We start from the raw sequence: 12,139 nt of genomic DNA, 5'->3' as shown, positions 1-12,139 counted from the left end.
TGTCTGTGTGTTAGCCGTTATCTCAGACGCCACTTTTATGCTAATTAGGATCTAAAATAAAACATCCAAATGTTTACAGCCTCAATGCTTCAAATGAGGCTCCGGTCTCACCTAAACGCGGTGATGGTACCGCACACTCTGTGTGTGATTATTCAGAATTTGTCATTTTTGAGGGGCTGATGCTAATGCTAATGGCTATAGGAAAATAGGAGAGGATAACCACTCTGCCACAGTCACAGGATAATAATCTCTTTCATTAAAACTGACCTAAAATGTCTAATGAATTTATGTATTGATTATATTTCATTTCATTCTGCAGTGATGGAGGGAGGGATGGAGGGAGGGAGAGGAAAGACAGAAAGGGAAAAGAAGGAGAATGGAGGAGAGAGGGAGAAATAGGAGGGGGGAAGGAGGGAGGGAGAGAGAGGAGAGAGACAGATGAGACTAAACTGTAAAAAGAATGGAGAAATAAAAAGAGGAGAGAGAGGGAGGGAAGAAAGAAAGAAAAGGAGAAAGGGGGTAGGGGAGGAGAGAGAGGGAGAAAAAAGACAGAGAAAGAGAATGGGGAGAGAGCGAAGAGAGAGAGGGAGAGGAAAGACAGAAAGGGCACAGAGGGACAGATGGGAGAAAAGAGTGGGAGGTGAGAGGGAAGAACTGAAGAGTCTCATGGATCCACAGCAGACATCTCTTGTCACATGAACAATCAGAATACTGCTACTACTACTACTACTACTGCTACTACTACAACTACAACAACTACTACTACAACTACTACAATTACTGCTACAATTACTACTACTACTACTGCTAGTACTACTACTATTACTACTACTACAACTACTACCATTACGACTATTACAACTACTACTACTACTACCGCTGCTGCTAGTACTACTACTACTACTACTGCTAGTGCTACTACTACAACTACTACTACTCCCTTCAATCTCCCCTCTCTTCTCTCTTTAAACACGTGTATTTTTAAACGTGTGTGTTTTTAAAGACGTGGATGTGTTTTTAAACACGTGTGTTTTTAAACATGTGTGTGTGTCGTTGCAGGCCTCAGAATGGTTCCATGATCCTGTACAACCGGAAGAAAGTGAAATATCGTAAAGATGGATATTGCTGGAAAAAACGGAAAGATGGAAAAACGACAAGAGAGGATCACATGAAGCTGAAAGTGCAGGGAGTCGAGGTGAGTACTACAGAGGCTACTACAGAGAGTACTACAGAGTGTACTAGAGAGACGACTACAGAGAGCACTACTAAGACTACTACAGAGAGTACTTCAGAGAAGACTACTGACACTGCTACAGGGATGACTACAAAGAGTACTATTGAGTGTACTACAGAGACTACTACAAAGACTACTACAGAGACTACTACAGAGAGTACTACAGAGACGACTACAGAGTACAACAGAGAGTACTACAAAGAGTACTACCGATACTACTACAGAGACGACTACAAAGAGTACTATTGAGTGTACTACAGAGAGTACTGCAGACACTACTACAGAGAAAACTACAGAGACTACTACTGAGAAGATTAAAGAGACTACTATAGAGAGTGTTACAGAGACTACTACAGGCACTACTACAGAAAACTAGTACAGAGGAGGCTACAGAGAGTACTACAGAGACTACTACAGAGAGTACTAATGAGTGTACTACAGAAACTACTACAGAGAGTTCGACCTGGTTAAGACCGGGTTTAGACCGGGTTTAGACCTGGTTCAGTCCTGGTTTAGTCGTGGTTAAGACCATGTTTAGACCTTGTTTATTCCTGTTGGGTGTTGGTTTAGTCCTGGTTCAGTCCTGGTTTAGTCCTGTTTAGTCTTGGTTTAGACTTGGTTTGGTCCTGGTTTAGTCCTGGTTTAGTCTTTGTTTAGACTTGGTTTGGTCCTGGTTTAGTCCTGGTTTAGTCCTGGTTTAGTCCTGGGTTAGTCTTGGTTTAGACTTGGTTTGGTCCTGGTTTAGTCCTGGTTTAGTCCTGGTTTAGTCTTTGTTTAGACTTGGTTTGGTCCTGGTTTAGTCCTGGTTTAGTCTTTGTTTAGACCTGGTTTGGTCCTGGTTTAGTCCTGGTTTAGTCCTGTTTAGTCCTGGTTTAGTCTTGGTTTAGTCTTGGTTTAGACTTGGTTTGGTCCTGGTTTAGTCCTGGTTTAGTCCTGGTTTAGTCTTTGTTTAGATCTGGTTTGGTCCTGGTTTAGTCCTGGTTTAGTCCTGTTTAGTCCTGGTTTAGTCTTGGTTTAGACTTGGTTTGGTCCTGGTTTAGTCCTGGTTTAGTCCTGGTTTAGTCCTGGTTTAGTCCTGGTTTAGTCCTGGTTTAGTCCTGGTTTAGTCTTTTAGACCTGGTTTGGTCCTGGTTTAGTCCTGGTTTAGTCCTGTTTAGTCCTGGTTTAGTCTTGGTTTAGACTTGGTTTGGTCCTGGTTTAGTCCTGGTTTAGTCTTTGTTTAGACCTGGTTTGGTCCTGGTTTAGTCCTGGTTTAGTCCTGTTTAGTCCTGGTTTAGTCTTGGTTTAGACTTGGTTTGGTCCTGGTTTAGTCCTGCTTTAGTTCATTCTTTTGTATAATTTCTCGTTCTTTTCGTTGTTTGGATCGCCCCTAAAACTGGAACTGTGTCTGGAGCAAGAGATTATGATGAAAGAGTGAAACATAGAGAGGAAAGAGAGAGACAGAGAGGGAGGGAGACAGCGATAGAGAGAAACAGAGAAAGAGAGAGAGGGAGACAGAGAAAAAGGGTGAGAGATAAAAAAAAAAGTGTTTGGAAGAGACTCATATCAAATGTAAATGTATGGAAATGTACTCAGCCACTGGCAAAAACAGAATATGGTAAAAGAGAAAGAGAGAGAGAGAGAATGGGGAGGGGGAGAAGGAGAGAGAGAGGAGAGAAGGAGAAGGGGAGATGGGGGAGGGACTTTGAAAGAAAGTGAGAGATCAGGACCAAAGAAAAAAGAGTGAGAACGGTAGGCAGGGTGCAGAGAAAAATGTATATAAATGAAAGAATAAAAACAGAACAGTACAGTCATGTCTGTCCTGAAGGTGATCAGGAAGTGAACCAGGAAGTCAGGAACCAGGAAGTGAACTAGGAAGTCAGGAACATTACAGTTACACTGAATAAAGGAATGTACAGTTATTCCTAGACAATAAGAAGAAGAATACATTATTATAATTAGAAATTATTATTGCAATAATAAGAATAATGTAAAAATGTCCATTTCTGGTGTTTCAAAGAGGACCAAGACACTGAAACATAAAGTCAGAAGGGTTTAATGAGTTCCACACAGGTAAAGTGAACAATGAAGCAACGGACTCTCCGGAAAGGATAGGTGGAGAGCCCTAAGATGCACAAGTTGACAGCTTTTATAGGGTCCCCCAATGTGTGTGGATCTGAAGAGGGTCCTTCTTCTAATCCGCATGGCGTGTTCATAAGGCCCACGCTGGTCTGCACAACATTTTCATCAGTTCCCACGCATTCCATAGGTGTGCGCCCCCTGGTGGCCATGTGTCATTTACCTTAGCGTTACCAGATTGATGTAGCGCTGCACTGCTAGAAAATACCTTACAATAATAAGATGAAATTAAGTGGCACATGGCATAGAAGGTAAACAGTGCCCTCTACTTGAATGAAAGTAGTTTAGCCACAGATCAAATTAAACCTGGCCCAAATACCAAATCGTAAAACTGCAATATCCCACTTTATGTACAACTAATAAGTGTTCTCTGGTTTATAGACTATGAATGTAAAAATTATATTGTTACCTCTGTCTCTGTAATTAGGGTTTAACAAGGCATATTTTGTTCAAGCTATGAAGTAGCTACAATTGGGAAAAAAATCACCTTGAACGTTATATATTTGCCTATTGATATTCAAAGGCAAACATTAATTCCTTACTTCATTCAATCTAAACTGAAATAAATGACTGCGATGACCACACCTTGACTTTTCTTCTATTAAATAATAGATAATTATAAATACGTAATGTAGACAGCAGTGGAAGTACAGTCCGTGGTGTAGCCCTGTTCCATTTCAGCAAGATGGCTACACTGAGAACTACCCGGCCGGGAACTTCAAACAGTACTTTGAAGAGTACATCGAACGATACATTTTTTAATAAAACATATTTTTTTGTCCTGATGTTAATGAGCCAAACCTGAGCTGACCTTTCCCCGTCTTTACCCCTGACCCCACTGTGACCCCTGGGTGACCCCTGCGTGACCCCTGCCTGACCTCGTGACTAACCTCTGGCCTCTCCTCTCTCCAGTGTCTGTATGGGTGCTACGTCCACTCCTCCATCATCCCCACCTTCCACCGCAGATGCTATTGGCTACTGCAGGTAAGGTCCCGCCCTCTCCCTCCTGGTTCACACATGTGACCTTTGACCTACCTCCATATTTATTTTTATGGGCACCTAAACCATTAGCACTGTTGCTGTAGCAATTCATAATTTAAAGCAAAGTATTATGTGTGGCATAATACCATATCAAGAAATCCTACCAATGGCTTGAGAGAGCTAGTCTGAAGGACAGAGACACTCATCCTGGCTGCACAGGAGCAGGCCCTGAGCACCAGAGCGATAGAGGCCCAGATCTACCACACCAGACAAGACCCAAGGTGTAGGCTGTGCAAAGAGGCCCCTGAGACAATCCAGCACATAACTGCAGGGTGTAAGGTGCTGCAGGGAAAGCATACATGGAGCGACATATCCAAGTGGAGCCTGTACACTGTACACCCCAAGGTCAAGGTGGGAAACACCTCCAAAGGTGGTGGAGAATGATTGAGCTAAGATCCTGTGGTACTTCAGATACAGACTGACAGAATGGTGATGGACCAACTGGACATTGTGGTGGTGGATAAACAACAGAGCAAAGCCGTTGTGGTGGACATCAGTACCAAGTGATGGGAACATCAGAAAAAGGAATATGAGAAACTGGAGAATTACCAGGGGCTCAAAGAAGAGCTGGAGAAGGCCTGAAAGGTGAAGGCATCAATGGTGCTTGTGGTCATCAGAGCACTCGGGGCAGTGACCCCCAAACTGGAGGAGTGGCTATAGCAGATCTCAGAAAAGACATCAGACATCTCAGTCCAGAATAGTGCAGTACAGGAACAGCAAAGATACTGTGGAACCCTCAAGCTCCCAGGCCTCTGGTAGAGGGCCCGAGCGTGGCAAAGAGGATGAGAGACCACCTGCGGAGGGCGAGGATGAGATTTTATATATATGGCTCCAATTCACTTTCTGCGTAAAAACTGTGTCCCCTCTCTGTAACTGCTGCTGTCAGACTCATCATCTTAAATGTCCATATTAACCCACTCTACATGATCCTGGGTTTTATATTTCACTATTGTGTCTGTAACTCAAGATATGAACATTAATAACAGACAAATCATTAATGTGTTTGTTTGTTTGTTCGTTTGTTTGTCTGTGTATTTGTTTGTTTACAGAATCCTGACATCGTCCTGGTGCATTACCTGAATGTCCCTGCGGTGGACGACAGCGGTAAACCCTGTGGCCCAGTGCTCTGTTCCATCAACACAGACAGAAAAGAGTGGGCTAAATGGAGCAAAGAAGAACTGATCGGACAGTTAAAGCCAATGTGTGAGTACAAGAACTAAACCAGAACTAAACCAGGACTAAACCAGGACTAAACCAGGATGAAACCAGGACTAGACCAGAACTAAACCAGGACTAAACCAGAACTAAACCAGGACTAAACCAGAACTACACCAGGACTAGACCAGGACTACACCAGGACTAAACCAGGACTAGACCAGGACTAAACCAGGACTAGACCAAAACTAGAACAGGACTAGACCAGGATTAGACCAGGTCCATTCCTTCTTAAAAAGATTACTTTTGAGCTTGGTTTTGTTCTAACTTTAATCTTTGCTGCAGGAACAAAAATATCCTGTTTAACCGTTTGACCTTGAACATGTGTAATCCTCTGGTATTGTCCCCTGTGCTGTGCTGCCCCCTACTGGACAAGACAAGAACAAGCTGCCCCCTACTGGACAAGATGAGAACAGGCTCCCCCCTACTAGATGAGACAACAGACGCATCCACATCTCACAACTCCCACACAACAACAACAACGTCATCTGCTCATATCACACAGTGTTTTAACATGCTAAACCAGGGCTAAACCAGGGCTAAACCAGGACTACACCAGGACTACACCAGGACTACACCAGGGCTAAACCATGACTACACCAGGACTACACCAGGACTACACCAGGGCTAAACCAGGACTACACCAGGACGCCACCAGGACTACACCAGGACTACACCAGGACTACACCAGGGCTACACCAGGGCTAAACCAGGACTACACCAGGACTACATCAGGACTACACCAGGACTACACCAGGGCTAAACCAGGACTACACCAGGACTACACCAGGACTACACCAGGGCTACACCAGGACTACACCAGGACTACACCAGGACTACACCAGGACTAAACTAGGACTAAACTAGGGCTGCACCAGGACTAAACTAGGACTAAACTAGGACTACACCAGGACTAAACCAGGGCAAAAGCACTATCCAACATTATTATATGTTTCGTCTCAGATCTACTTTCATAAATCTCTATCTGACTTCTGTATCTCTGTCATACTTGCCCAACCCTCTGTCTGACCTCTGTATTCTTCTGTGTATTGCCAGGTGCAGGGAGCAGTTTGCATCAGAAATGTTCCAGTGTGAAGCAGAGGATCATCTCTTCAAAGCAGGAGCCAGGAGCAGGTGTGGAGAAGAGAGAAGAGAGCGAGGGGAGCGAGGTCCAGAACAGTGATGTGTCTGAGGGACAGACAGAGACCACTGCCAACGGTACAGCTGACCGCCATTATCACTCTGATCAGTTTAAAGGAGCTATATGTTGTCTGAGCATTTACTACGATCACATCCGAGCCTGTGTGTCCAGAGGCTTTACCTGCAGATGGACACATACAGGTGTGACTCAGTCTCAGTATATGGACTGACCTGTGTCCAGAGCCATGACCCTATGTCTAGAGCCTTGACCTGCAGATGGACACATACAGGTGTGGCTCAGTTTCAGTATATGAACAGGCCTGTGTCCAGAGCCTTGACCTGCAGATGGAGACACAGGTGTGTCTCTCAGTTTATGGACAGGCTTCACTGAGTCCTGATTGGCTACAGGTGCTGGGGTGTAGTGACCATTCACACCAGAGAGAGGCATTTTAGGTTTAAAACAACTGAATTTCAGCTTTGGAACACAAATGAGAGAGTCATGTGAGGCTCATTCTGCTTTCTGAACGGTTAATCGTCTTGAACCAAAACACCAAATTATAATTTTATCAGTAAAAGTCAAGTTTATGAAATTTTAAATCTTACATACCGTTCCTCTAAAGCTGAACTGTGTTCTTTCTGGTGGAGCATCTGCCATCTGCTTGTCTCCATGGAGATGCTATCACTTTGGCTGTAATGTTCCACAGTATGGCATTAAATGATACATCATGTATTCAATTCAAAGTTGGTTTTGTTGAAAAAAGACACTTTGAGGCAAAGCATTAACATCTATGGAGACAACAAAATAAGATGGCCACCTGCTAGAAAAAACTACATAGTGCTTCTTTAATATTACATATATGAACATGAGAAAAGAGATAGTGGCTGTGTCCTGAAGTACTTTTACTCTTGTATATACGTAATTTCCTGTTTGTTTTTCTCAGTGGTCTCAGGCAGAAGTCGCGGCTCTGATCGTAGAAATGGCCGTCTCCCCAAACCCTCGCTTCTCCCCCAGAGCAGCATGGAGGTTTCATCATCCACCAACACAGCTCAGGTGGAGGTCCCAGACACCACCCAGAACTCCCCCCTGTCCATGGGCTCCGACATGGCCGACAGCCCCGCCCTCTCCTCCATGGGGGCAGGGCTAAACCAGAGCACGGCCGTGTTTATGTCCGAGGTCACCACTCTGACCGGAGATGCCGTTTACTCTACTGGACACACACATCTCCTGGGACCTGCGCATGAGGGATCTGCGACAGGTGAGAGATGAGTGGGATAAGTGTGAGCGAGTATTGAAAATCACATACGAAACGATACTCAAACTAGAAACTAGATACTCATTTGAGCAGTTATCGATACTATAAAAGTCCCATTCAAAGGACAGATACTTTTACTTTTATTTGAATATTTTACTATTTTACCAGTGACCTTCACAAGTTCAAATCTTTATATTTTGTGTACGTTTGTTTCTCAGGTTTGGCGACTGGGATCCTTCTGACCGTGACCCCTGAAAACTCCCAGCGATTTCATTCGTTCTCTGGAGGCGTGGGATTGGGCGACGGAGGCGAGCTCGTCCTCTCCAGCTCCCTCGACTCCACCTCGGGGGTCAGCCTTCCGGAAACCACCATGACCTTTGACCCTGACTGCTTCCTCAACAACCCCAAACAAGGCCAAACGTACGGCGGAGGCAAAAATGAAAACTGCAACCGAAGTGACGAGCTCCACTGCCCTGTCAACGTGTTTTACAACGCCGCGCTGGTTAATAACATCAAAACAGAGGCTACGAATCTGGAGCAGCCACTAGCTAACGCCAGCGGCTACGAGTCCACCGGTTTAAGCCCGAGTACCACTCTGGAGCAGATGGATTTTAGCGCAGTCATGTCATCAAGTTTAGCTCAGCAAGCACACCACTCATCTCCTAGCCTCTTCCTCCAAACGTCCCCACAAACGAATCAAGCACTCCCAAGTAATTCAACAGAGGCTAGTCAAGAAGAAAGCCAAAATTATATCGCATTGTCCAGTGTTTCCAACACATCTCCAGTAACGACCAACAGAGCAGAGAGCCACGCCCATCTGCAACAGGCTAACCCAGAACAGCGAACCATGTGTGGGAGGAATTCGGCTCTGAATGGGTCGAACGACCAGAAAGCTAACGTGGTGGACAGCAACAAAAATTTGATGTTGAAATCAGAGGAGGCGTACGCCACCGGGGTCAAAGTTGAACACTATTTACAAGAAGAAAATCCAGGAAGAGAAGAGGGAGGGGCCAATTCAGGAGAAAGTGAAATTTTATGCAATGGGGTTACTTCAGTAGGAGCGAGTCCACAGTCGATCGCTCAAAACGGCAGCATAGATGGCAGTTTGTACAATTCACCAATGCCACAACAAGGAGTGACGGCCAATACGAACACATCAGGGGCGGGGATAAGTTTAGAGGGCTTCGAAGCATCGTTTGGGAGCCAGTTTTCAGATCTGATCAATGATTTCATCTCGGTGGAGGGCTCAGGAGCAGGGGTGGGTGGAGCAGTGATGATGACACAGGAGGCGGGTGGGCCAGAGGATCAGGGCAGTGCACAGACTCACCTGCAAGGGACAGGGGTGGAGCAGGCCTCGCTGGGGTTACTGCAGGAGACCGGGAGGCTGTTTGGAGTGACGGATTATTCACCTGAGTGGTCCTATCCGGAGGTAAGTTGGATACGCTAGGAATGTTAGCCAGGAATGTGGTTCAGGAATATTGTTCAAGAATGTTGTTCAGGAATGTCATTCAGGAATGTGGTTCAGAAATGTCATTCAGGAATGTGGTCAAGGAATGTGGTTCAGGAATATCGTTCAGGAATGTCATTCAGGAATGACATTCAGGAATGTAGTCTTGGAATGTCATTCAGGAATGTGGTTCAGGAGTGTCATTCAGGAATGTGATCCAGGAATGTGGTCCAGGAGTGTGGTCTAATAATGTTGTTCAGGGACGTTATTCAGGAATGTGGTTCAGGAATCCGGTCCAGGAATTTGGTCCAGGAATGTGGTTCAAGAATGTGGTCCAGGAATGTCCTTCAGCAATATGGCTGAAGGACATTCCTTCAGCCATAGGAATATTCTAGGAATATTATTCAGGAATGTTATTCAGGAATGTCGTTTAGGAATGTCATTCAGGTATGACATTCAGGAATGTGGTCTAGAAATGTCATTCAGGAATGTGGTCCAGGAATGTCATTCAGGAATGTGATCCAGGAATATGGTCCAGGAATGTGGTCCAGGAGTGTCGTTCAGGAATGTGGCTCAGGAATGTGGTCCAGGACTGTTGTTCGGGAATGTGGTTCAGGAATGTCATTCAGGAATGTGGTCCATGAATGTGGTTCAGGAATGTTGTCCAGGAATGTTGTTCAGGAATTTTAGTCAGGAATGTGGTCCAGGAATGTGGTTCAGGAATGCAGTCCAAGAATCCGGTCCAGGAATGCAGTCCAGGCATGTGGTCCAGTAATATGGTGCAGGAATGGGACAAAATCAGGCTTTAAAGGTCCATATGACTCTATTCTCTGATCTATGTTCACATGTTTAACACACAAACCCAGCATATTTAGGCTGAGTTATTCTCTCAAACAGAAAGAACACTGTTCCACCTTGTGATGTCATGCCACTCCTCTTCCTCATCATGCTCTCAAACCAGACCTCCCCTCCTCCTTTTCCTCCACCTCCTCCACCTGCTGCTGCCCCTCCTCCTCCTACTCCTGCTCTCAGACCAGGCCTCTCCTCCTGCTCCTCCTCCACCTCCCCCTTTACATTTCCTGCATTCATCACAGTGTGGAGGAGGTGTTATCTCTATATAATTTATATTTATGTTTTTATTTCCTGTATATATTTCAGGTGGAGTAAAGGCGCTGGTGATATATGTTGGTTTATATATAGCTCTTGTTGTGGAGGTGCTGTTTTCCAGGGTGGCGGTGCTGGTGTTATATGTTGGTGTGTCTCTTGTTCCAGAGTGGAGGTGCTGGTGGAGGTGCTGGTGTCACATGTCGGTGTGTCTCTTGTTCCAGGGTGGATGTGCTGGTACTGGTGCTGGTATTTTATGTTAGTGTGTCTCTTTTTCCAAGGTGGAGGTGCTGATGGAGTTGTTGTTGTTTTATGTTGGTGTGTCTGTTGTTCCAGGGTGGAGGTGCTGGTGTTTTATGTTGGTGTGTCTGTTGTTCCAGGGTGGAGGTGCTCGTGGAGGTGCTGGTGTTTTATCTTGGTGTGTCTGTTGTTCCAGGGTGGAGGTGCTGGTGGAGGTGCTTGTGGAGGTGCTGGTGTCATATTGGTGTTTGTTGTTCCAGGGTGGAGTAAAGGTTCTGATCACTGGCCCGTGGCTTGAGTCCACTTCAGATTACAGCTGTTTCTTTGACCACATCAGTGTCCCCGCAGCGCTGATCCAGCCCGGTGTCCTGCGTTGCTACTGCCCCGGTGAGAAATACAAACACAAAGACCATTTCACATCTGCTCATCGTCATGGAGATCTTATTTATTTGTCTGGAATGTTCCAGAGTGTGGCATTCTGTGGTGGTGTCCTATTCTCGTGGACACCACCAGATGTTTAAAGATATTTTTTAGCAATAATTGAATAAATGCAAGATAGATTTAATGCAGTACTGTAAAACTTTCCAAACAAAGCAATAACATCTCTATGGAAATGGTCGGCTGGTCAAATCCCCTCCAGAAAAGTTATGTTATGCAGCTTTAACTCTGTCATCGTGCACAGTGAGATTTTAGACAATAACAGACTATATGCCTTTTAATATGTTTGAATCATTTGAATACTTCTTGTGTTTTGTGTTTATGTTTCTTCTCACAACTCAGACTCATGTGTTCATGTTGTGTGTTTCAGCTTACGGCTCAGACTCATGTGTTCATGTTGTATGTTTCAGCTCATGACACGGGCCTGGTGATGCTGCAGGTTGCTATGGGCGGAGATGTCATTTCCTCGTCTGTGGTATTTGAGTACAAGGCCCGAGATCTGCCCGCACTGCCATCCTCGCAACATGACTGGCTCTCGCTGGACGGTACAAACATATATGACCACATGCGCTTACAATGACATAATCTGCCATAGTTGTAACATATGTGTATGTAAGATATATGTATGTAACATAATCTAACATATAGGTAACATATATACCATCCAGCCATCCATGTTCTTCCTCTTATCCGAGTCCAAGTCACGGGGGCAGCACTCTAAGTAGGGACTTCCAGATTCCCCTCACCCCAAACACATCCTCCAGCTCCTCCGGTGGGACCCCAAGGTTCCTCCTCCTGGTGGGACATGAACACCTCCCCAGTAGGGTGTCCAGGAGGCATCCTGAGCAGATGCTTGAGCCACCTCAGCTGGCTCCTCTCGATGTGGAACAAGCTCCTCACCCTATCTCT

At 45.2% G+C, this 12,139-nt stretch overlaps 1 protein-coding gene across 1 annotated transcript in view; it reads left to right on the top strand.

The window, feature by feature from the left end:
- Window positions 1-12,139, top strand: part of LOC117370949 (calmodulin-binding transcription activator 1-like) — a 60,490-nt gene that overhangs the window by 31,078 nt on the left and 17,273 nt on the right. Inside the window, exons 5-12 of the mRNA XM_055221848.1 lie at window positions 1,060-1,195; window positions 4,265-4,336; window positions 5,443-5,596; window positions 6,665-6,826; window positions 7,690-8,004; window positions 8,220-9,430; window positions 11,053-11,179; window positions 11,641-11,775. Coding sequence (XP_055077823.1) covers window positions 1,060-1,195; window positions 4,265-4,336; window positions 5,443-5,596; window positions 6,665-6,826; window positions 7,690-8,004; window positions 8,220-9,430; window positions 11,053-11,179; window positions 11,641-11,775 — 2,312 coding nt within the window. The remainder of the gene's footprint in view (window positions 1-1,059; window positions 1,196-4,264; window positions 4,337-5,442; window positions 5,597-6,664; window positions 6,827-7,689; window positions 8,005-8,219; window positions 9,431-11,052; window positions 11,180-11,640; window positions 11,776-12,139) is intronic.

This window comes from Periophthalmus magnuspinnatus, chromosome 5, assembly GCF_009829125.3.
Source record: "Periophthalmus magnuspinnatus isolate fPerMag1 chromosome 5, fPerMag1.2.pri, whole genome shotgun sequence".
Classification (NCBI taxonomy): domain Eukaryota; kingdom Metazoa; phylum Chordata; class Actinopteri; order Gobiiformes; family Gobiidae; genus Periophthalmus; species Periophthalmus magnuspinnatus.
The sequence above is the reverse complement of the archived record's forward strand: the minus strand, read 5'-3'. Positions and strand labels throughout refer to the sequence as shown.